General features: G+C 33.9%; 3 protein-coding genes across 3 annotated transcripts; all 3 read right to left on the bottom strand.

Moving 5' to 3' along the window:
* Positions 1-868: 868 nt before the first annotated feature.
* Positions 869-3,430, bottom strand: LOC108328598 (cytochrome P450 93A3). Its single transcript, XM_017562479.2, has 2 exons — positions 2,046-3,430; positions 869-1,693 (listed from the first exon to the last, which is right to left on the bottom strand). The coding sequence occupies exons 1-2, from the start codon at positions 2,940-2,942 to the stop codon at positions 1,058-1,060; spliced, it is 1,533 nt and encodes a 510-aa protein (XP_017417968.1). The 5' UTR covers positions 2,943-3,430; the 3' UTR covers positions 869-1,057.
* Positions 3,431-3,702: 272 nt separating this feature from the next.
* Positions 3,703-5,787, bottom strand: LOC108328506 (cytochrome P450 93A3). Its single transcript, XM_017562382.2, has 2 exons — positions 4,656-5,787; positions 3,703-4,537 (listed from the first exon to the last, which is right to left on the bottom strand). Exons 1-2 carry the CDS (start codon positions 5,574-5,576, stop codon positions 3,902-3,904), a joined length of 1,557 nt encoding a protein of 518 aa, XP_017417871.1. The 5' UTR covers positions 5,577-5,787; the 3' UTR covers positions 3,703-3,901.
* A 4,740-nt stretch (positions 5,788-10,527) lies between these two features.
* Positions 10,528-12,471, bottom strand: LOC108328311 (3,9-dihydroxypterocarpan 6A-monooxygenase). Its single transcript, XM_017562164.2, has 2 exons — positions 11,419-12,471; positions 10,528-11,237 (listed from the first exon to the last, which is right to left on the bottom strand). Exons 1-2 carry the CDS (start codon positions 12,310-12,312, stop codon positions 10,602-10,604), a joined length of 1,530 nt encoding a protein of 509 aa, XP_017417653.1. The 5' UTR covers positions 12,313-12,471; the 3' UTR covers positions 10,528-10,601.
* Positions 12,472-25,231: the final 12,760 nt, after the last annotated feature.

Here is a 25,231-nt window from a genome sequence, read left to right as displayed (position 1 = left end):
GTTGATATGAAACTTTTAACAAAAAGGATAAGGTGTATAGGCTGAAAAAGGCCTTATATGGGCTCAAGCAAGCACCAAAGACATGGAACAAGTGTATTGATGGTTTCCTTGCAAAAATTGGCTTTGTCAAATGCATATCTGAACACGGGTTTTATGTAAAAACCTGGAAGAACAACAATGAGAAGATTATCACATGATGTATGTTGATGATCTTCAGTAACTGGGAGCAACGAAGATTTAATAGCCTGCTGTAAACGTGATCTTCTCAAGTAGTTTGAGATGAGTGACTTGGGAAACCTGAGTTACTTTCTTGGAATTGAGTTGAAGAGACTTCATGTGGGACAGTTTTACATGCAAAGGATTTTCTGAGGAAGTTTGGAATGCAGCAAAGGAATGCTGCCAACACTCCTGTTGAAACAGGGCTAAAGCTAGAGAAAAATCCTGACGAAGAGGGTGTTGATCCTCTAGTAGAAAAGCTGTAATATTTTACAACAGATCCTACTCAGTACAGAGGCATCGTAGGAAGCTTAAGGTACCTCTGTAACACTAGACTAAATTTGAGTTTTAGTGTTGGACTTGTGAATAAATACATGCAAGAACCAAAAGCCTCACACCTTGCAGTAAAACGTATTCTGAGGTACCTACATGGACCTAAAAGCTTGCTATCTTGATGTCAAAAGGAATTGATGATATGTGAAATTCTGATTGTGCAGCATATTCTTTCTTCCTATTGTTCTTTCTCTGTCAAAGGTTTGTGACCAATGTACTGTTACATTGGTTTTTAACAATATTTTCAATTTTTTTTCAAGATTGAACTGTTTTAATAAATTGAAAAAAGAAATTGTACCAAATGGTGGTGAAAAACATGATGAGCATCGAAACTTATTCCTTAAATTTCTATTGATATCACATTTTGTTGTACATTTCATATAATTTATTTCCTTTAGTAAAATTTTCTACTAAACTGTTAAATTTTTGCCTATCACAGATAATATTTAAACTTACATCTTTGGCATGACATGACATGAAAGGAAAAATAATGTTTCTTTTAAGAAAGTCATATTGCAGGGAATGGGCTAAGCCTTGGAACAGGGACACAGATTAAGGGGTGAGCCCTTGGAAGAGTGAGACCTGGCTTTTCTTCCATGTCCACCTTGCCATCTCCACCATTAACCTTCAATTGGAAACACTGAATGAGTGCAGCAAGATTCACATGCAGAACATGTAATGCCAGAGAAATAGCAGGGCACCTTCTTCTTCCAGTTCCAAAAGGAAGAAGATGATAACTTTGTCCCCTAACATCAAATTCACCATGCACATTTCCATCTTCATCAATAAACCTCTCTGGCATGAACTCAAGAGGGTTTTTCCACTGATTGGGGTCTCTGCCAATAGCCCAAATGTTGATAAATAATCGAGTTTTGGCTGGAATATTATATCCACACACCACTTCACTTGTTGATGACTCTCTAATAAGTAATGGACCAGGTGGGTGAAGCCTGAATGTTTCTTTAACAATGGCCTGCAGGTAAGGAAGGTTCTTAATGTCTGATTCTTCTACGATTCTACTCTTTCCAACAACTGCATCTATTTCTAGCCTTGCCTTCTCCAACACATGTGGATGGTTTATTAACTCTGACAGAGCCCATTCAATGGTTAGTGATGTCGTGTCAGTCCCAGCAACAAATATGTCCTGAATATTGTCATTAGTAACACACATGTTAGTTTGCACGAAATGAAATCAAGAATGAAAGGAATTCCTACTCTTAAATAATAATCCTATTACGTGATATGTACAGTGGTAATCTACGTATTAAACTATATCTATAACCTGAGTGAGGAAGGTGACGGGGCTAATGAGAGAAAATGACCAAGACAGAGAGGATATATATATAACATTTCTGATATCCAAAGAATCGTTGATATATCAAGTCATATGATATTCTGAGACTGTCAAACAAAAATAACAAGGTATTCGTGCACAAATATAACTTAACTTCTCTTTAAGCATGAAAAAACTGCATATACTTCCTTTATTGACTTACCAGGATGAAGGCCTTAATATTCTCTTTGTTTAGTTTTATTTCAGAACTCTCATCTTCGAAGATGTCCAACAAAACATCAAGCATATCCTTAAACGGACGTGTTCCATCGGTTTGTTTGTTGCTCCTTCTTTCCTCTTCACGCTGCTTTATGATTCTGTCTAACACAGCATCAAACCTGTCCCGAGTTTGCTTGAGCCTCATGTTGAATCCCTGCAAATCGAGACGCTTCAAGAACCAAATGAAGTCCGATATGTTGAACTTCCCCACAAGCTCTGCGGCATCCGCCACCAGCTTTCTCATCTCTTCAACGTCCTTCTCGTTTTCAGTACTCGTGTGACCCACAGTCATTCTCGACACGATGTTATTCGAGAGTGTCATCAACTCTCCTCCAAAATCCACGGCCTCACCAGCCACCCCTTTTCGGAGCAGGTGTTGGATGAATCTCTTGCTCTCTTGCTGCCTCACGGGAAGGAGCTGGTCTAACATGTGGCCACCGAGAAGTTCAGACATGCACAGTTTCCTCATGAACCTCCAATAGGGTCCGTCAGGTGCGAAGAAAAAGTCTTGGAAGCCGTAGGTTAAGGCCTCAATGGCGACGGTTTGAGTAATGCGGTTGGAGAAGGAGGATTCGTGAGTTTTGAGGAAGTCTTTGGCGGCTTCTGCGGTTGAAGCCACCACACAAGGGACTGAACCGAGGAAAAGGTGCATGATGGGTCCATAATGGATTGAGAGCTTGTGAAAATCTCGGTGAGGTATTGTGGAGAGAAGGTGGAGGTGACCAATGATGGGGAGGGCCATTGGACTTGGTGGAAGGAGGGTCTTCTTTTGTTTTCTCCATAGTATGAGTGCAATGACGATGGTGGAGATCAAACAAAGGAGTGACAGTTGAAATTCCATACCTTGAGTATCAAGTCTTCTTCTTTATTGATTGTGAGGTAGCATATTGTGAAAAACCAAGAGTCATATTAAATAGTAATGAACATCCTCGGAATCTAAACCATTCATCTAAAACTTCAGATCTTTGCACGGGCTTGATTTTTTTGGGCAAGTGAGGAATTTGGCAAATAGACTTAGGAGTATATGAGATAGATTCTTATGAAGTTAACTAATATGGAAAAATGTATAGCATTAACGACAGATAAATTGAGAGAAACTAGGTTCATTGAACTGAGAACCGCCATAACGGTCAGAAATGAGGCTAAAGCAAGTTGCTGCGAGTATGGTCTAATTTGGAATATTGCGTAACTATTTAATTTTATTTAATTTGAGAACTAACTTTTGATGAATATACTTTAAAATCACTTTTGCTTGGCTAGCATGTCTCATCTGGCATATTCATTTTAAATTCATTTTAAAGGAGACAAATATCTTTATGGCTTCAATTTTTCATTTTGACTTGTAATCCACTTTTGACTTAAAACCACATTAAAATCATTCCGTTTCACCGACGAAGCGGTTTGTGTTTAATATGGATGACAGAAGTCGGTCTCATCGTAATAAATTCCCTTAGAAACAACGAGAATAGTTTAATCCTAGTTCTTGTAAGTGTTTCTTTAATTGACGTGTCTTTTCAGGAAAGATCTATATTGGAAGATACCAAATCAACACGACACGAATCCAATTCTGACAAAGGATTGATATCACTTCAACTCAAATGCCTAAGAAAATGAATTTATGTGTCTTCAATATGAATTTAGTCGATATGAAACTTAGAGTACAGTTGAATTCCAGACCCTTCAATACATAACAAAGGTTTGTATAATAGGAACGAAATCTTAGTTCTAATTGAATAACAACGTAAACCTTTTCATTTTGAAAAGCATAGACGAGCTATGTGAAATTTATGGTGATGAGTATTACAGGGGAGGAAAAGGATTAAGCCTAGGCACGGGAACACAAAGCAATGGACGAGCCCTTGAAAGAGTTAACCCAGGTTTCTCTTCCATGTCAACAGTCTCATTTTCTCCTTTAACCTTCCATTCAAAGCACTGAATCATAGCAGCAAGGTTGGTCTGTACAACCTGCAAAGCCAGTGAGGTTCCAGGACAACCTCTTCTTCCACTCCCAAACGGAATCAGATGAAAATATTGTCCCCTCACATCTAACGGGCTCTTACCACTTCCCTCTTCGCTAAGAAACCTCTCTGGTCTAAACTCAAGTGGGTTCTCCCAGTGGTTGGGATCCCTACCAATAGCCCACACATTAACAAACAACTGAGTCTTTGGTGGAATCTCATAGCCCCATATATTGCAGTTTTCAGACGATTCTCTAACAATTAATGGACCTGTGGGGTGAATCCTCAGCGTTTCTTTGACTATAGCTTGTAGGTAAGAAAGGTTGACAAGGTCTGATTCTTCTACTAATCTACCACTTCCAATCACACCATCAATCTCTTGCCTTGCTCTCTCCATCACATCTGGATGGTTGATCAACTCAGCCAGAGCCCATACGATTGTCAAGGCTGCAGTGTCTGTTCCTGCCATAAATACGTCCTGCAAAATTTATACAACTACATCATCAGTTTTCTCATGTTCCACAAATTTTGGATCCAACACAAAAATTTCTTGAAATTGAAGTCAACGAAATTTTAGCCACAGAAAGTGGACTTACCAAGATGAAGGCCTTTATCTTCTCTTTTGTCAATTTTATGTCAGAGTTCTCATCTTCATGTATGTCCAATAACACATCAAGTAGATCCTTGATTTGATCATCATCTCTTCCTCTTCCCACTTCCTTTCTCTTCTTTCTTTCCTCTTGATGCTCCTTGATCACCCTCTCCATCATGGTGTCAAACCTGTCCCGAATTTCCTTCAGTCTCTTCCCGAACCCCTGCACGTCCCAGTTCTTAAAGAACCAAACGAAATCCGACACATTAAACTTCCCCGTGAGAAGAACAGTGTCTTGCACCAACTTCCTCACCTCTTCGGCTTCACTGTCATCTTCGGAACATGTTTGGCTCATAATCATCCTCGACACAACGTTATTCGAGAGTCTTAGAAGTTCGCCCCCAACATCAACAGCCTCACCCGCCTTCCCTTTCTTGAGCATAAGCCTCAGAAACCTTATCGTCTCTTGTCTCCTCACAGGAAGTAGCTGACTTAACGTGGAACCCCCCAGAAGTTCAGACATGCATATTTTCTTCATGAACTTCCAATAAGGTCCATATGGCGCAAAAGAGAAGTCCTGGGAGCCGTATGTCAGAAAATCAACTGCAGAACTTTGCGGGCGGTTGGAGAAACGGGTTTCGTGAGTTTTTAGGAATTCTCTGGCAGCTTCTGGCGTGGAAGCGACGACACAAGGGACGGAGCCAAGGAAAAGGTGCATTATGGGACCATAGCGAGTAGAGAGCTTGTGAAGAGCCTGGTGAGGTATTGGAGCCAGAAGGTGGAGATGTCCAATGATGGGTAAGGCTCGTGGACTTGGTGGTCTATTATTAGTCTTGTTTTGTTTTCTGCTGAGTATGGCTCGAACCACGAATGTGGAGACTAAAAATGTGATGAAAAGAAGGATGTAGTCTTGGTAATCAGCCATGTTTGATTTGAATGTTTCGCAGGTAAGTGAAATATACTAGTTAGCAACGTATATAAGGAAAATATGATGCTTAATTTGTAGTTTATGTTTGCTGCTGTTATCTGTTTTCGAAATGGACATTTATATGTCGCTGGCCGGCATCGTGTCAGTTCTCAGACAAAGACATTGTGAATTTGTGACCAAGTCCAGCCTCAAATAAAAATGTCACCTCGTGGGTTGTCTTTGTCTGCAAAGAAAGTTCCTTTCTTCGAGACATCGTAGCTTTCCATTTATATTTCAACATGTTTCGGTGAGTCTTCGGTGAGTTTTGTGAGACCGAGACACTAACCTTCAAATGGTGCGTTTCGTTTGTTTACTTCCAGTTTGGACCGATTGGTCACCTTCAATATTGCCCGCTCGGTTGTGGAAGAAGGGAAGTACCTGCAAAAGGCACTCCGACGCTCAAGTTAGGAGCGATTTTATGAACTGTTTGTTAGAGTTTAATATTGAAGTCCTAATAGGACGTAAATAGGGCGTATTGTAGTATCAATTCCATCTGTCTTTAACTTCAACCTAAACCCTTATTTATAGAGTTTAAAGAAATCTAAATTAACTTACCTCTTTATGGTCATTAAATGCAAACCTTAATTGTTTAACGGTAGCCCTTATCACATTCATTGTGCATTAACTCTGCCCAATAATTATCGAGACCGAACAGATGCGAAACTGGTCAAGACCGATCGATATCCACTAGTTGTCGAGACTGAACGGATGCGGAACTGGTCGAGATCGATCGGTAGCCTACGAGCCCATAGTAACATAAGCCCCCCAAGTCTGAGTTAATCGTTCGGCTTTAGCCAAACGGTTAACTATAGGACTTATGAGTTTGAGGGAGGTTGTTCCCGTTGTATTAAGTCGTTATATCCCATTTGTGCCGAACAGTTCCATGTATTGAATTTGGCCGCATGCTCGATAGTTCTTGTTATCAGAGCTTCCTGATTGATGAGAGTGAGAACCGTTTGGTTGAGAGGGATTTTTTTCTCGGTCTTTGGCTTCAACTTTGACGAGAGGGTTTTACCTCTTGGCCGATTGGAAATTACCGCTCGGTCGTGATTTGCAGTATCCTGTTACCTGTACTTTTCACCGAGTGGGATTTTACCGCTCGGTCTTCAAATCTTTATAGAGGAATTTACCTCTCCGTCGAGTGGGATTTACCGCTCGGTCTTCCAATCTTTATAGAGGAATTTACCTCTTTGCCGAGTGGAATTTTCCGCTCGGTCTTCAAGTCTTTATAGAGGAATTTACCTCTTCACCGAGTGGGATTTACCGCTTGGTCTTCAAATCTTTATAGAGGAATTTACCTCTTCGCCGAGTGGGATTTACTGCTCGGTCTTCAAATCTTTATAGAGGAATTTACCTCTTCGCCGAGTGGGATTTACCGCTCGGTCTTCAAATCTTTATAGAGGAATTTACCTCTTCGTTGAGTGGGATTTACCGCTCAGTCTTCAAATCTTTATAGAGGAATTTCCCTCTTCGCCGAGTGGGATTTACCGCTCGGTCTTCAAATCTTTATAGAGGAATTTACCTCTTCGCCGAGTGGGATTTACCGCTCGGTCTTCAAATCTTTATAGAGGAATTTACCTCTTGGCCGAGCGGGATTTACCGCTCGATCTTTTTCTTCAGACTCTTCAAGACTTTTTTCGCTGGATATGCACTTCTTTAGCAACGTTTGGGAACGATTGATTGGGCATCAATTACCTGGCCTTATTTATTCCATAATGAAAGCATAGGACAATAACAAAAGTCTAAATCAAGTGAAACTAAATTTAACCATGACATCAATAGAGTTTTGGAGGTTTCTCCTTAGTTGATAAATCCACGAACCGAACGTTCCCGATGACGACTGGGACTGCGACTATAGCCCCGCCCTCACTCGTCTTTCCTAATTGCCCGCTCGGGGCTTCTTCGCGAATATCCTTCCTTGGGGAGGCCGTACCTTGCTTCCTTTATAAACCTACGGAGATGTCCTGCCCGGATAAGATTTTCTATTTCATTTTTTAACGTGATGCAGTCTTCTGTAGTATGTCCATGGTTTTGATGGTACCGGCAACTCTTCCTTTCATCTGCGTTTCTTGGAGATGGTTTCCTTCGGGGTTTGAGAAGTTCCGCGCTAAGGGCTTCTTCGAGAACTTTTGCCCTAGGTGCATTGAGGGTTGTATAATGGTGAAACTTGAATGGACGGGGAAGCTCCCTATTCTTATCGTTATTGTTGAACGGTCGTTTGCCGTCCTTTCTACTTCCGCCCACATCAGCCTCTTGCTGCCGTTTCCTTTGCGACAATTGCATTTCCTCCATACGAATGAACTCAGTTGCTCGCTCTTGGAGCTCCTCCATATTTCTTGTGGTCACCATTGGGTGTCTTCAGCTTGCTCTCGGCCCCACGGTGGGCGCCAAAATGTTTCGGTGAGTTTTGTGAGACCGAGACACTAACCTTCGACTGGTGTGCTTCGCTTGTCTACTTCCAGTTTGGACCGATCAGTCACCTTCAATATTGCCCGCTCGGTTGTGGAAGAAGGGAGGTACCTGCAAAAGGCACTCCGACGCTCAAGTTAGGAGCGGTTTTATGAACTGTTTGTTACAGTTTAATATTGAAGTCCTAATAGGACGTAAAATAGGGCATATTGTAGTATCAAATCCATCTGTCTTTCCCTTCAACCTAAACCCTTATTTATAGAGTTTAAAGGAATCTAAATTAACTTACCTCTTTATGGTCATTAAATGCAAATCTTAATTGTTTAACGGTAGCCGTTATCACGTTCATTGTGCATTAACTCTGTCCAATAATTGTCGAGACCGAACGGATACAAAACTGGTCAAGACCGATCAATATCCACTAATTATCAAGACCGAACGAATGCGAAACTGATCGAGACCGACCGATAGCCTACGAGCCCATAGTAACACAACATATACTGCAGCTGACGTACTTGTTAAAAGTGACTGATATAGTTTTAACTTTCTGAGAATTCTGTATGCTTTCATTTTCTTGCACCTATCTTTCATCAGCTTAGCTTGAAACTGAATACTATGATGCTTGACAGATTTATTAACAGTGTCCGTCCTGTCATCTGAATCAGACACTTTTGGAGTGATTATTTTCTACTTTCGCGAACCTTATGAATAGTACAGAATTATGACGAGCTCATCAAAATTAAATCCTACGAAGAATATTTCGTATTGGTTTAATCTGCTATGGCTGACATTTTATTTGCGTGTATTATAAGTTGGATTGCATCACACGAAAGTAGAACATGGATAATTAAAACAATTTTTTTTCCATTAGTTCTTTTTAGTTTTTAATCCATTGAATACTATAATATTTAACAATTATTCTCTTGGTTTATTCCTTCGGCTTATTCCTAACCTTTTCTCAATAGGATAATAAGAAAGGGACCCGTCATGAAGACAGACGATTTTAATTTAATCTCGATTCCAAACGCTCCCCTACAAATTCACTCGAACCCGTATAGTTGCTACTAGAGAAAACAAAAGGATTCTTTTTTATGACAATAAAAAATAAAAATATAATTAAAAAGTTAGATATTATAATTGCTATTAAAATGTTAATTTGAATACTAAAATTTATTATATTGAAGTTATTAAAAAGTAAATAGTTTATTAACTTTTATAATGTTTTAATTACAGAGCACTTCAAAATAATGGAAGTCAACCTTTAGCTTCCCTCCACTGCATTCCATATTTATTTGGTAATATGAAAGGTAAAATTGAGGTATGTCAAATAATATTTTTTCTTTATTTTAAGATGTTTAACCTTCACATTCGGATAGAAGAATGGTTAGACAAACATACGAAACATCTTCAACACAAAATTGGTTAGGTATAGACTTAAATTTCAACGTAAATAATTAACAGAGGGAATTCTCTGTTTTACATCAGTTGAAGAATTATAGACAAATTTTTGTAGCCTTTCTAATAAGCAACGTTTGTGACTGTGTTTATTGCTATTTGTCCAGAATGATACACCACTCTTTGCAGAAAAAACGGGTAAGCCACTTCCGATGTAACTCAGAAATGACAAAACTCTAATATAAATGTTTAAGTCAGAAATTGATTGTACCTAGGTTTATGAAACAAAAAATTTCAGACACAATGCATATTTTTATATGATAAGAATTATTTCCAAAATTTATCGCTCAACTCGGTCATAGCCTTCGTCCTGAATCAAATCCTTTCATAGTGTTATGTTGAATTGCATTATCTTAGATGTAACTCTTCATTTGATTGTGCAAACCTGAAAACCTGTGCTATTTGGATTATATTGGATCAATATTGTGTTTAAGCTACAATGCAAACCCGAAACATAATATATCAAGATAGGGCACACATGATTTGTAACATGACACAGAGTGTTCTCTTTGTTGTTAACAAAGGATGTTAATAAGAGCAATATCTGTTGGCTCCTACTACAACTAAAACCTTTAACTTTTCTTGTTGGTGCTGATACAGAACTGGTAACTATGTATTCAATGTCATTGTTATTTCTTTTTGAAAAAAGTGAATATCATTTCTCATCCCATACACATGTTTGACAAAAATGAAATTGAATATTATTATATGGTGATTTGCTAACACCAAAATAAATAATGCATGAATACTTAAAACCGAGTTTCCTTTTCATTTGTCCTTTTACTTGGTTAATTAATTGATTAATTCATTGTTTAATCCAGCAATCTCAACCTTCCTCGTGGATTTTTCGTTTGGCTGCTTATTCCCACCAATCTCAAAACTGCTGGCTCCCTGATGGCAGCACAATGAGACACCTCATTATTTGGCAGAAACTATGAATATGTTTAAAACATCACACTTACATGACAGATGAAGATTTTAACTTTTGAAGAAACATAATGTTTTTGCAAACATTAAAATCTGCAGAAGCCATGGTTGACATATATGTTAAAGTGAAGTTGCACTAATCATAGGTGAATGAGTAAACGATGAACCCAAAAACAACATGACGGTGTAGAATTAAAAAGGAGTAAAACGAGTAACAGGATAACAAACAAGTGGCTTTGCCAATCCTGTAGAAAATGATGACCCTTCTTCCAAACAAACCCTCTCTCCCTCTTTGGTCTTCCATTCAAAACATTGGATCAGTGATGCAACTGTCACTTGTATGACAGTTAAGGCAAGGGAAGATCCAGGGCATCCCCTCCTCCCAGACCCAAATGGAAGGTACCTGAAATCACCACCGTTCATTGTAGTTATGCCTTCAGCTCCACCCTTCATCCCATCACTGTCTTCCAAGAACCTTTCTGGTATAAACTCCTCTGGGTTGGCCCACGCTTCTGGGTCCCGCATGATGGCGTACACATTGATCAGTGTCCGTGTCTGGCCCTTTATACCATACCCGTTGATGGTGCAGTCCTCTGCCGATTCTCTAAGAGCAAACGGTGCTGTTGGGTGGAGTCTTAGAACTTCCTTCACAACAGCTTGGAGATAACGAAGATCTGGAAGGTCTGATTCAGTGACCAACCGGCTATAACCCACCACTGCATCAATCTCTGCCCTCACCTTCCTCAACACTCCTGGGTTGTTCATGATTTCTGCCATGGCCCATTGGGACGCTGTTGAAGACGTGTCTGTTCCCGCTAGGAAAATATCCTTCACACCACAAAAATTTAGTCACTTTTGCATCCTACTCTGTGCTACCTTACGCTTTCGTTTTTGAGTATTTATTATGAAAATTGGTTTTTGTAAACTGAGTCAGTCTCCATTCATAAAAAGGTGAAACTTTTTTTAGGTAAGAAACAGTGAATATTCATGGCAAAAGATAAGAACTTACCAGGAAGAAGGCCTTGATATCATTCCTTGTTAACTTCATTTCAGCATTAGGATCTTTGTGGACTCGCAGTAGAATATCCATCATGTCTCCTCTTTCGGAGTTTTTCACTTCATGTTCCTCTAAGATGCGCTCCAAAACCTGATCGAATTTGCCAACTACTCTAGCAAGCTTCTTCCCATACCCAAACAAGTCAAACTTTCCCAACACTTCACCCATGCTCAACTTAGCTCCTAAGTGCATGAACTCCCTCACCAGGCCAAGAATATCCTCGGCATCGTTAACGTTGTCCAAACAGCTCGTACTCATGGCCATCCGACACAGGATGTTGTTGGTCAAAGCAGTGAGTTCATGGCTCAAATCCGTGTCCCTTCCTTCGGAGGAACACTCCGCAAGAGATTTCAAGAGCTTATGTATCTCCTGCTCTCTGATGTGCCGGAAGCGCCCAAACTGCGTTGTGGAGAGAAGCTGAGTAACGCAAAGCTTCTTGATGAAGCGCCAATAAGGGCCATATGGGACAGTGACGAAACTAGAACCTTTGTATAAGAAGTTGTCTGCGGATCCAAACTGGGGTCGGTTGCAGAAATTGAGGTCATGCGTTTTCATCACTTCTTTGGCGACTTGGGCGTTGGAGACAACTACGCATGTTGAGGCACCTAAACGGAGCTGAATGAGAGGGCCATATTGACGAGCCAGAACTTGGAATGATTTTGGGACGACGGAACCCACAAGGTGGAGATGGCCGATGATGGGAAGTGACGGTGGAGTTGGTGGAGGTCGAACACTGCCATTTTTGGTTCTTAAAATGCTAAGGGACTTGAAAAGTAGAGTCAAAACAAGGAAGGCTAAGGAGAACGAGATGATGTAACTCAAAAAGGTAGCACCAGCTGCATCCATAGAATAGTTTTGCTTCTTTTTCTTGGACTCCAAACTCTAACCAAGTTCCACAACTTCCGATATGGCTTGATTTTTAGGTGCCTCACTGGTATAGTAATTTGCAATTTATATTAGTTTGGGATAAATGTAAAAATATTTTATGCACTTCCAATATTTTCTCTTTCAAATATGAAATCAAATTTCTTAATTTTAATTCAATATATTTTTTTTTTGGCTGCATGTACTCTCCCTCCCTCAATACAAATGCAGTTTTATATTCTATTTGGAATGATACCACTGATGGAAATATTTCAACCAATTCGATTAAAAGACTATAAAGGAAGTAAAACGAAAACAGACATCAAACAGTCCAAAGCCTTCTCAATTATCAAAAGTGGTCCTATGTGAATAGCAAAATAATATATATATATATATACTTAGACTTCACATTATCTTATTTTATTAAATCAAAATAAAGATTTAATCTATTTCATTGTTGTCAATATTTATCATGAAAGTTCTACTCCAATTTCTTAAATATTTGATATTAGATCTTAAGAAACAAGATTGGAATTGTGTGAAAGTGAAATAGAGTTTTTATCCTAGTCGAGAGGTCAAAGGCTAATTTGACCATTTTAAAAAACCTGGGGGTATAGGAAGAAAATAATGCAGTAAGAAACCCGGAAGGAGTTTTGCATGGAGCTTGTGATGCACATATCCAAATGGAGAGAGTTCATCTCCCACTATTCCATCTTCTTCCTACACCTATTCAATTTTCTTTTAAATTATAATATTACTCTTTTTAATTTTATCTTTACCAATTTTACCTTTTATCTTTTAAAACTCTAATCACAATTCCCTCTCCCTTTCACTTTCACCCGCAAGCCCCCCATCCCACCCTACTCTCACTTTTTCTCTCTCTTAATTTTCACTTCCGTTAACATAACATTACCTTTTTTGTTTCTTCTTTCTTTTCTCTCTACGTTGGTGGATTCTTGGTGCTTTCTTGGTGCGGTTGGTGGTGTGTTGGTGGTAGTTTGTGTTGGTGGTGGTTCGTGGAGCTAGTGGTTTATGCGTTCGTGGCTCTCCAATGGGTTAGTGGTTGTTTTCTTATACATGATAAATGATACATTTTTTTGATGCATTTGATGTTTAATGTGTTCTGTGGTGTGCTGCGTTTTATGTGTTGTTGTTGCTGTTGTATGTCACTGTTTGAGGTTTTAGCGTGAACGAAGCCCGTGAAGACCACAACTAAAGTGGGATATCCGTTGGGCCTTCAATGGATAACGACATCCGTTGACGGATATGGACATCCGTTAAAGGCCCAACGGATATTCCACTTCTGTTGTGGCCTTCGGATTCTCTGTTTAAAAGTATATGTACGATGTTGATATTATGAGCTATTGAATTATATCCTTTAAGCAAATAATGCGTTCAAATGCATTTTTTTCTTTTCTTCTTACCTTGCAGTACAACGACGGTGTTAATTAACGAGAGAAATCTCTGCACAGACTTAGATAAAGTTGATGAGGCATTCAAAACTAAAGAAGCAAAGACTCTAAATGTGCCCCCACCCCGAATAAAACAAAAGGTATTATGCCACAATAATTGTATGTGGAACATTTATTTTTCTACCAATGTCTGGCTTTCTAACTCAAAACCGATGTTGATATCTGTCAATGGATGTTGACATCCATTTAAGAATCCATTCAACGTATAATCAGATCCCTTTAAATATTACTAAAGGGCAAAAAAGAAATGAAAAGATACAGAAAGCAGTGTGTGGTGGTGGAGAGAGGAACTCCCCAAATGGATCTTGATAGATATAGACTTCTCAACAGAACCTCATATATGTTTTCATAAAAATTAAACTCAACAGACAATTAGTCAAAAAAAAAAAATATTACCCTTTAACGTTCTCTCTCTTAACTAATGCAATTGCTTTCCAGAGGTTGTCAAATGCATTTGAACATATGAGGTCCAGATGTTGTTAATGGGTGATAGAAAATGTCATTGAACATAGAAAATGGAAGAAAAGTCGATGTAAATAATATGTTCTCACAATATCACTACGTTTCCACCACAACTACCTGGAAATAATTATTATTAACATATCATAGAAAAAAAATTAACCACAACTCTTTATCAAAACTTAAGAAAATGTTACCAAACTCTTTGACTATTTCTTTAGTACTTTAATCTTTAACTTAGTTTAGATAAAGTGGAAAGAAGAGTGTTTAGCCGTTAGTTCCCATTTCCATGTATTTATACAAGGAGATCACAAGTAAATTTTTACCACAATTTTGATGATATTAAAAAGTTAGTAATTTTTTTTTATAAAAAGTGTGTTTTTTTTTTTAAAAGTTGTTATCTTAACTAGAGACTCAAAAGAAGATCTCCATCCTTAACTTATTTCGTTCCAAATATTACATTCAACCAAACACCAACCTATACTTTAACAAAATTCAAGAAACTATTTTCTTACACTACAACAAATTCATTAATTTTCTTGTAGAAATTTAATTTTTAGTTGTCATAATTTTTGTTTTATGTTTTGATAAATATTTAATTTTTAACTAACAGATAGACTTCATTTTATTAATAAAAGAAAATATTTATTTCAAAAAATTAAAAGGATCAATTTATTAAAAGCATACTGCTACACATTTAAACACAAATGTGGGCTAGAAACAATCCATTTTCTTCTTTTTGGGTATAATGTAAAAATGGGTCACATACCGTTGGATTATAGGCTGTTTCTGCAACTTCATAAATGTCTTTTTGCAACTCCATAAATTTTTGTATTTCAAATTATATAATCTAAAATATAATTTAAAAAAATAAAAAACAAAAAAAAATAAAAGATAATATCTTTAAAACATTTTAAATTTTTATGTCTGTTATTTATATTTAAGATAGTATCATTATTTATATTAAAAAATCTCTACATGCAACCTTTCGTGGAACATGTGGAGGACACGTAGTAGAGTACTGGTATGTGATGTCCAGTCCTAAATAAGGTTGGTGGCACTGTATTTGCGAATAAGAATAGTGTCTTTGAATATTATTTCCCTGGGAGAGGCCTCGCGTTCCACGCAAGTAATAAAAAAATAGAAAAAGCAATTTGCAAAACGTGCTTTTACTTACTTTATTTTGAGTGTGAAATGGCGTTTGAGAAAGCCCATAAAAGGAACGCCCAATGTTTGTGGTGAATCTGTGTGCCTTCATAGCAACCAATGGCAACCTTGATCGGTTGCCAATATTACTATCTCTTGTTCCTTCTCTGGTTTCTCTCTAGTGTAACCTTCTTTTTAGACACTTATGCTATGTTTCTACGTGTGAAGGTTCTGCTATTGGGTTCCTCTGTTTACTCCTTTGGCGTTAACAGATCAACGTCAACTTCACTGGCTCGATGCTGGCACCATCATTTCAGCCCTATATTCCCTCTGGGGATTCATGCAGATTTCCCCACAGCACAGATGCTTGCTCTTGCTTTTCATTCTTAGCTTCTTCAACGATGCTGTGAGCCCTAGTTTCTTCAAGTCTTAGTTTTCAGAAGAACTCCGTATCTGCTTTTGGATTTCTGTAATCTACTTTTACTCTTTCATACAATGTGTTGCGTAGTTTGAATGGCATACCAATTGTAATAATAATAATGTGTAAATGGCAACATCTCCTCAAATATGAGAGAAACCCGAGTTGGATTCCGTTTTACATTACTCGTCACCTTTTATTACAATTTTTATTAGAGACGTTCGTTTGATTCTTTGCCGGTGACTAACCTGTACAATTTTCTTGTTTTTGTTTTTCGTATTTCGCTTTCTTTCTCAAACCTCACGTAGTGTTGGCTCTCTATTAATTCATTTTTTAACTTAATAGAATTTTATCATCACAGATATTACATTCATATATCATTCATCGATTTAAAATTACTAAACCCAAGTCAATCAAAATATAATAATTAAAAGCACGCTGTTTCCTTATTTTTATCACATCTTGCAAAATTATATTGTTTCTTCCGGATCTAATAATGCCCACTTCAAATTAAAAATCATTCAACGTTTAAAAACATAGTTTTTAATTCCAACTTAATTTTATAAAAAAAATTGTAAAATAATAGCTCGATATGTACCATCACGTTAAAATATATATATCTTAAATATAAAATTATAAATTAATAATAATGGACTCCATAGATCTAACAACTATTTGTATTGTTATATTGGATTAGTTATAAGTTCCGTTTGTAATATAAAATTATGAAGAAATAAAAAAAACAGTTATTTATTTATTTATTTTGAGAAAACAATTATGAGTGCAACCCAGGTGTATTCTATCATGGTACATGTGGCACGTCTTAAATAATGAGACATTAAGAAAGTACTGATATTTGCTAGAAAGGCTTTTTAAAAGGAATAAGATGATTCTACATAACTATACCATTTATAGAACTAAAAATTAAAACAAAACGTGGTGTGGAAACAGTGGGTTCCACATCACTATACCACACCACTTCACCCGATTCACACACCACTTCAAACAAACCAATAACACAAACTATATTTTATTTTTTTCTTTTCATTCTTCAACATTACAAAATTAAATCACCAAAAATGATAATTTTTAATCGGACTATTTAAAGGTAATGATCTTAACTTAGATTGCTAAAATCATAATTAATTGTATGCACAAGCTTTGTTTCATTTATAGACAAATAATTTTGTCCTTTTCTCTGTGAAAATGTTTATGAAAAACTTGTCCATTTATAGAACTAAAAGTTTGTCATGTGTGTTTCTGTACATAACGACAATTCATTTGAAAATTATTTAAACTTTTTATACTTTTAAGAATTGACGTATAAGTAGATATTTAACAGATATTTCTTAGCAGTGGAAGTTAATCCATAACTTCTTTTACCATTTCTTTAGAAGAGTTGAATACATTGTTAGAATTACAAAACAGAATATTTATGTAAGGATAAAATTTAGGATAGGGGAATTTATTTTTTAAAGTTTTTTTCTTTTTTATAAATTGATTTTATAATAAAAATCAATTGTTTATAAATAACAACAAGAGATATAAAGAAGATAGGAAAAGAAAAAGTTGTAGGAGTAGTTTTATACCGGTGAGAGTTGCTCCCTCCATCACTCCAAATGTTTTCTACACCTCTTCATTATTTTTTTTATTCCAAAAACATCCTACATTAATTTAGCCTTTATCGTTTAACTTTATTTATCTTTTTTAAAACTCTAAATCTCCCTACATCTCACTTTTATCTTTTTCTTTCTCTTTCTCTGATTGCACACAAACTACTTTTTCTCTTCCGCTGTTCTTCGCGCACAGACACAGAATCCCATCTCTATTCTTCTCTCTGTCTTGACCCAACTGCTTAATTACTCCATTCTCTTATTTTTCTCACTACAAAACCTCACCTACAAGGCTAATAACCAAATTTGCCTGAGCGTCAATGTCAGAATTGAAGTTCTTCACAAGGTAAAAAGAAAATTATTTTAGGAAAATGCTTAAAGAAAACCTTCAGTAGTATTACTCTGGTATGTATATAATATTTATATGCAAGGCTTGATTATCTAGTAAATTTAACAAGAAAATAATGCTCATAAAGTCATCATAAGATTGATGTTAGGAAAGCACATTCTACCAAAGAGGGGATAATGTATATTAGAATTTACTACAATAGTTATGTAGCATAGCATATGCAATAAACGATTCTTCTTTCATTGAATTCTTATAGTGTTAAATAATTAATGGGATGGCCACTTGGATTAAACTTATTCCTACAACTTATTTGTGTTTTGCAAGCACAAAAAACTTTCAAGGGGGAGAGAAATCACGCCATTAAGAAGGTTACAGGAGCATTACCTTATTGCAATTTTTATTCAGTTTTTCAATGCTTCATTTTATGCTTTTATCAGCTTTTCAGAGAATATTGATTTTCTCTTTTTGGATAATGTACAATTGTGTATCAATGCATCAACTTTTCAGAGCGCTCAAATTTCATCCCAATCCCCTCGATTCTTAAACGGATGTCGGCATCTGTTTGTCCTTCAACGGATGTCGATATCCGTGCATAGATGTTGACATCTGTTTAAGAATCCAATGCATATTCACATTCGTTTAAATATTACTGAAAGGTAAAAGAGGAATAGAGAAATGCAGGGAGTAGTGTGTGGTGGTGGAGGGAGTAACTCTCTATACTTGTTTACATAAGTACATACTCAATCCAAAATATCTAGGTATCGCAACGTATTATTATAGTTATTATAGTATCGGTAATTTTCTTATTTCAAACTGACAAATCATTGTCTTTTAATGGTTTGTCCTCAACAGATATATTTGATATTTAAGTCACATAAATAATGTAAGATTCTAAAACTTTATATAAGCTTATGCCACCATATACACACTGAAATACACATTGTTATCTTGATACTGAGAAATTTTTTATTCCTTACTGAATTGAGTATCGGAGCATCTTTTGTAGGTGGATCTCCCCTTGTTTCTCAACCCTCTAGAGCAGACTAAGAAACTTCTTTAACCCAAACCGTTTATTGTCACACGTTCAATTGTTAATATATCTAAATAAGGACTAATTAATCTGTTTTGAAGATACAAGAGATGAACAACATTTTCTTTGACACACAAAGGATGGGTGGGCATCATTTTCTAGCCAGAGAAGATACACACAATCACTTAAGACAAATGTAGTGAAAGCTCTCACTTTATTAACACTAGGTTTTACACATTTTTTTTAAAAACACAATTTCTTTTTGCAACACAACACTGAACGAAAATTTATTTTTGAAACTAGATTTAGGTAAAAAGTCATTTCGAAATAGACTCTTATTTTTTAAAATTAAGTCACGATAATCAATTATTTCAAAGCGTTTTTGAATTATTTTAGCACTTTCTTAAGTGATTTTATACTAATTATTGTGTAATCTTTTAAACTAAGTTTAATACACAAATATAAAAGATTTATTAAAAAGTTTAAGACTAAATTACAAGTCCTATAATATCATTTGCGTGTTTTGATTTATTTGAACTCGTTTTTTTTATTATAATTAAAATGTCTTGTTCTTCAATTCTTCTCTTCTTACTAACATTCACAACTTCTTTCTCTCTTTTAATTTTACCATCTAAATTAATTTTATATGTCAGATTGTATTATTAATTGTTAATTTATTAAGATATCTTGTGTTGTTACGCAATAATTTGTTGTTCAATGTTTGAATCCAAATTATTAAAATAAGTATACTTTTTGAGTTTATTAGGATGAAAGATGTTTAAAAAATAGAAATGGAATTTCTTACCAATAAACTTTGGATCCGAGTAAAATAGAAGAACTTTAACTTCTTCGATATATATGAGTTTTTAGATTTCATTTAAATAGTTCAAAAACTGAAAATACATACAAATGTAACTTTAAAAAAATCATACGTGTATACAATAAATGTTATTGAGATTCTACGGGGATACATGTTAGTGGAAATATCAGATGTTCATGTAAGAAATATTTTTCATTTTAGTGTTACCAAGGAATATTAGAAGCAAATGAAATCGATGTTCTAGAATTTCTTGTTAAAGAATTTATCTAGAGTATATTCTCTCACCAGAATTTTTCTTTTTCAAAGTTTATCATTTTATACAAGAAATTATTCTACATTTCCAAATTCTAATTCAAAGCTTGTCTAACTAAAAAGGACAATAAATTCTTCGGCCAATGTATAATAAGATTAAATTATAAGATAAAAGAAAAGAAGATAGATAGAGAAAAGAGAGAAGACAAATTTTAGAATCAGAAAAGAAAAGGGATATACATGCAAGTAAATTAAAAAAAAATGGTCTTACAAATGAAAAGAAAAAGAAAAAGAAAGGATGTATAAATAAAACAATAAAAAATATAAACAGTAACTACCAATTCAAAAGCGTGAATAAGATGCAATATAAATTTTTTTTCCAACCTATTATTAAAAGAATCAAATGGTAGAAGCAAATGATATTCAGACGTTTGAATTCTACATGTATTTTTGCCCCTCTTTTTTCAATATAAACAAATAAATAATTGATTTTTTTTTATCTGACAGCACCAATAGGAAAACTTCAAAGCTGAAATTACCTAGTGGTCTTCTAACGTTTTTTTGTTCTTCTAGGTTCCATTTCAATGTTAAAAGACGTTAAAATAGATATTAAATTATATCAAAATAGATATAATTACCTAGTGGTCTTTTAAATAAAGTCATATATTTACTATTTTATATATATATATATATATAAAAAGCAATCGCGTTTATTTTTAACTTTTCATAAATTATCAGTTGTATTTTTAAATATTTTTCTTTCTTTATATATATATATATATATATATATATATATATATATATATTTAAGAACTTATGATTTAATCACATGGTAAAAACCTGAAAAATAAACTATTAGAGTTGATAATAGGTGTTTTAAATTAATGAGATCAAAGTATTTTTAATGTTAAAATAATTTGATAACATAAATAGAATTTTATAAACATGTCTCATTATCTAAAATACTTATTATCTTTCTAGAACTTATTGTCTAGACTTCCTCTTCCCTCTCTATAATCTTGTTAGCTCTTGAGTTATCTTTCTGGTGATCAAGATGTGCTTAGACGGTCATGGAAATGAAGTCTATAACACCATTCGATCAGATTTCTCTATAGAGTAAATTAGTTTCTACTTATTTTTCTTTTGATTTACTGTTTAAGATAGTAGTATTGCCACATGTGTCATCTAACATCCTTTTATAGTTCATTGTCGATCAGTGGTCCTAAGAACCTACCCTATTATGCGGTATATAGGTACCGTTAGCGCTATTTGAGTTGAGGCAAGAGTATTTGGGCTAATAGAGCTGTTAAGGCTTTCCACCAGGTAATAAGCTAATATTTGCTTTAATTTTTATTAAGAAACATGAATATATGTTTGTTAGGTTGTGAGAATGATGTTTGGTTGAATCTAATACAAATTGAGATGATTATTGAGTGATGTTTGTATCTTGATGAGTGAAGGTTTGCTTATTGATGAATATTACTATGTATACTTGTGAATTGATAATTGTTTGGATTTTGATGCAACTAATTGGAGTTTAATTAGATAGAAAAACTAATGTAGAACTGAAAGTAGGAAAAAGGGAGTGTTGTTGGATTGATTATTGGTTTAATTTGGGCTTTTGATAGGTAGATTTCTATATTAGCGACTTTGAAGAGATAACTAATGTTTGGGGTCTATTTTTAGGTCGTTTAAAACTTGTTTAGAACCTTAGTTAAATAAAAAAAATCTTATGTTGAATTGGGAAGTGGCAAATAAGTAGAGTTATAGGTTAGTTTTTGGTCAAAAAAGGAGGTTTTGATAGGCGATATTTTGAGATAAGGGTTGGATGGAAAAATCTGAAGTTTAAGGTACGTTTATAAGCTTGTTAAAACTTGTTTGGACTCTTAGTTCATAGACATATGGTTGGTAATGTGTCAAATCTGATATCTTAGCTTTTAGAGTGTTGGTGAGTTGGTGCAACTAAATTATGATCAAAAGATCAAAATGGTATCTTCTTTTTAATATAAACATGTTCTTGAATCAATTCTAGGGTCAATGATACTAATTTTGATCATTTGAACGACTCTTAAGTGCAACAAAACTAGAAAAATCATGGTAATGTCAAAATTGACAAAAATAATCGATTGCCTTGATAATTGATTATCTCAGTCAGAATGTCGTCTTTTCTTAAAAGTTCTTTGGAATAATCAATTATCTTACTTGATAATCAATTATTACAGTCAAAAGGTTTTCTTTGTATGAATTTTGTCTAGAATAATTGAATATCAGGTGTGATAATCAGTTATCTTAAAAAAAATTGTTGAGCGTTTGGTTTCTAAGTTTTTATATGGTTTCTTTGCTTTGGATTCCTTATTTGGTTAAGTTAGTTTATAAATCTGATATACTTAATTTATTTGAATAAATGGATATTTATGATTTGTGAACATGTTTATATGTATGTTTATGGTTGCTGAATATGATTGTTATGATGATTGTGTCTTGATCATATGCATGATAGATGGATGTAGTTCCATGACTCTCGTAGAGAGGTTCCATGGTGGTGTACAGTTGTATTATTGTAGGAGCTCAGTCTTGAGGGTTATCCTGACACTCAAATGGTCATCAATTCTCAAGTAAAGATAGGTGAGGCATTTGATAAGTGTAGCAGGATGTCTCAGTCTAGGGGTTTTACCTTGACCTACGACGTTGTTTAATGGACTAACCTTGTGTGGTAGTTTGGGATGGGTCACTTGTTCCATCACTATAAATGCACAACTCGCCGTAACTCAACAATATGCATGTATCTGGATATGTTTGAGTCTAGATGTTATATGTTTAGGTGTTATGCCTAGTTTGAAAGTGAAAATGTTATATGTTACTTTGCAAATTTTACGTTGTATTCTTTTTATATTAGCTTATCCTTTTTGTGTTTGTTTTTATTGTATAGACCCTAGGCGGTGAAGACACATATGTATAGTTTGTTATATTGTAGTTAGTTTTCTTTGTATTTGTAAGGTAAGAAATATGTTGTAAATAAGTAGATAGTTTTTAGTTTAGAATTGTATATAAAACTTAACTTATATTTATGTTTTGAATAAATGTAAAGGTTTTTTTATATATTTTTCTTTTGTTAACTGATCTAATTTATTAAAAATGTACGGATGTTTAAACTATTTTGTCACATATCTAATTTATTTTTAATATGTCAAATATGATATTGTGAATAAAATTTTGACTGATTATTGTGTAATTTATCTAAGATAAAAAAACATAATATTTACTGAATTTGCCTTATGTTTGCAAAGTTTCGAATTTTAATATATAAATATTAAATGTTATTTAAAAATAATAATTGTGACATTTTTCTTTTTCTATCACTATGCATGTCTAAAACAATATATAAAATAATTTCGATAATATGTTAAAGGTTTTCTATTTTTTAACACCACACTATTATTTCGAAATTTTTTGATTAGGTTATTTTGAAAAAGAAAAAATAAAACTTAATCGAGTTTGAATTAAAATATAAATTTAGATATTGTAATTGTGTTTTTATTAAATTCTTTTATTTATTAAGTATTTAAGTTTTTTATTTTATTTTTCAATGAGTATTTGTTGTTTAAGTTTTTTTCAGTGGGATGACATCATTGTTATTATGTAGGATATTATCTTTGCTCGTTTGCATATATTATAAGTATAAGATTTGATAGTTGACATAAAATAATATTATAATTAATTGAAAATGTTATAGACAATAAAATATAGTCGAGGTCAGATATTTGACGACCATTTATTGGTGATAACTTGAAAGTTATTGATGATATCATTATCTACACATTTCATTATATACTATTAACAATATATACTAGTGAAAAACAAACATATTAAATAGGATATTAAATGAGCTGTAACAAAACTTATGTAATTAAAAGCATAGTAACAATTTTGTAAATACTAAAATGTATATTAAATCAGTTGGAAAAATCGATTTAATATGTATTTAACATATTATATCGGTATATATTCTAAAAAGAATTTAGTATGAACTCTAAAATTGATGTAATATATTTATATTGCATTAATGATATTTTATGTTAATAATAAAATATAATATTTCTTATCAGATAAATAAACAGAATGATAGAATGAAATAATATCACGTCGCTTAACTAATAAAATATTTAAACAATAAATACTTAAATGAAAAATATAAAAGTGTAGAGTATTCAATGAAATAAAACGAAACTAATAAAATTTAACTAAAAATATCTAAACTTATGAAAAATTAAAATTTAATTAAATTTTAAAAAGCAATTTAATTTTTGTTGTCAATTTCATAATAAAAAAAATACTAAGAGAAATAGGATGTAGTAAATTATTTGTTTATTTGTTACATACATAGAATACATTAAGTTATTTCAAATAATCACTTCTTGTAGTTATTTTTTTGTCAAAGAACTAAATTTAATTATTTTTTTTAAAACAAAAAAACCTAATTTATTGTAGAACGTAGTAATTAACGTGAAATAAACAATTAATTCTATATTAGATATATTTGGAAATTCTTCAGTACCTATAAAATAATAAAAATACATAGTGTTTTATGTAAAATAAGTATTGTAGAACAAATGCAAAAATTATCCTTTTGAATTTTATTCTCTTAACCCTTAAACTTAACGTTTATTTAACAAAATAAATAAATATGTTACTGTTTTTAATATCTTAAAAGTAAAAATATTACGTATAATCATGCTATCTATAGAAAACATCAAAGATATTATTTAATTAAAATACGCACTAAAAAATCGTTTCTCTTGATTCTGGTTTTTATCTTAATGTTATACAATTCTTGAATTTTGATTTAATATTATTGAAATTATCTTGGTTAATTTAACCTTGGAAAAATTAGTTCTTTTATGTTATCTGCATCAACCAATGATACGGTGTTTTAAAGAGCAGTATACATGTTAACATGATGAAGTTTCACGCCGTGACTTAGATGTGGAAGAGGGAGAAAGAGATAACCATGATTCTGTTTATTCTGCTTTGATTATGTTTATTTATTTATTTGATTCCTCCTTAATTTAAATATTCATGATGGATCCTTTCTATTAAAGATAATTTTTTTAATTAACAAATTGTCTGACCAAGATCCATTACATGTGAAATGACACCATTGAACAATTAAGCAACTCACATGAATTCTTAAAGAAAACATTTCAGTCTGTCACATAAGTGCTTTTCCTCTTCCACTATTGCAAATATTCATTCCTATTGGTACTATTTGAATAATACATACTGTTTTTGTTTATAGAAAAACATTTTTAATTGGGTTGAGTTCTGAAGGATCAATATGAAAA

The sequence above is a fragment of the Vigna angularis genome, chromosome 2, assembly GCF_016808095.1.
Source record: "Vigna angularis cultivar LongXiaoDou No.4 chromosome 2, ASM1680809v1, whole genome shotgun sequence".
Taxonomy (NCBI): domain Eukaryota; kingdom Viridiplantae; phylum Streptophyta; class Magnoliopsida; order Fabales; family Fabaceae; genus Vigna; species Vigna angularis.
This window is presented reverse-complemented; position numbering and strand designations above follow the sequence as displayed.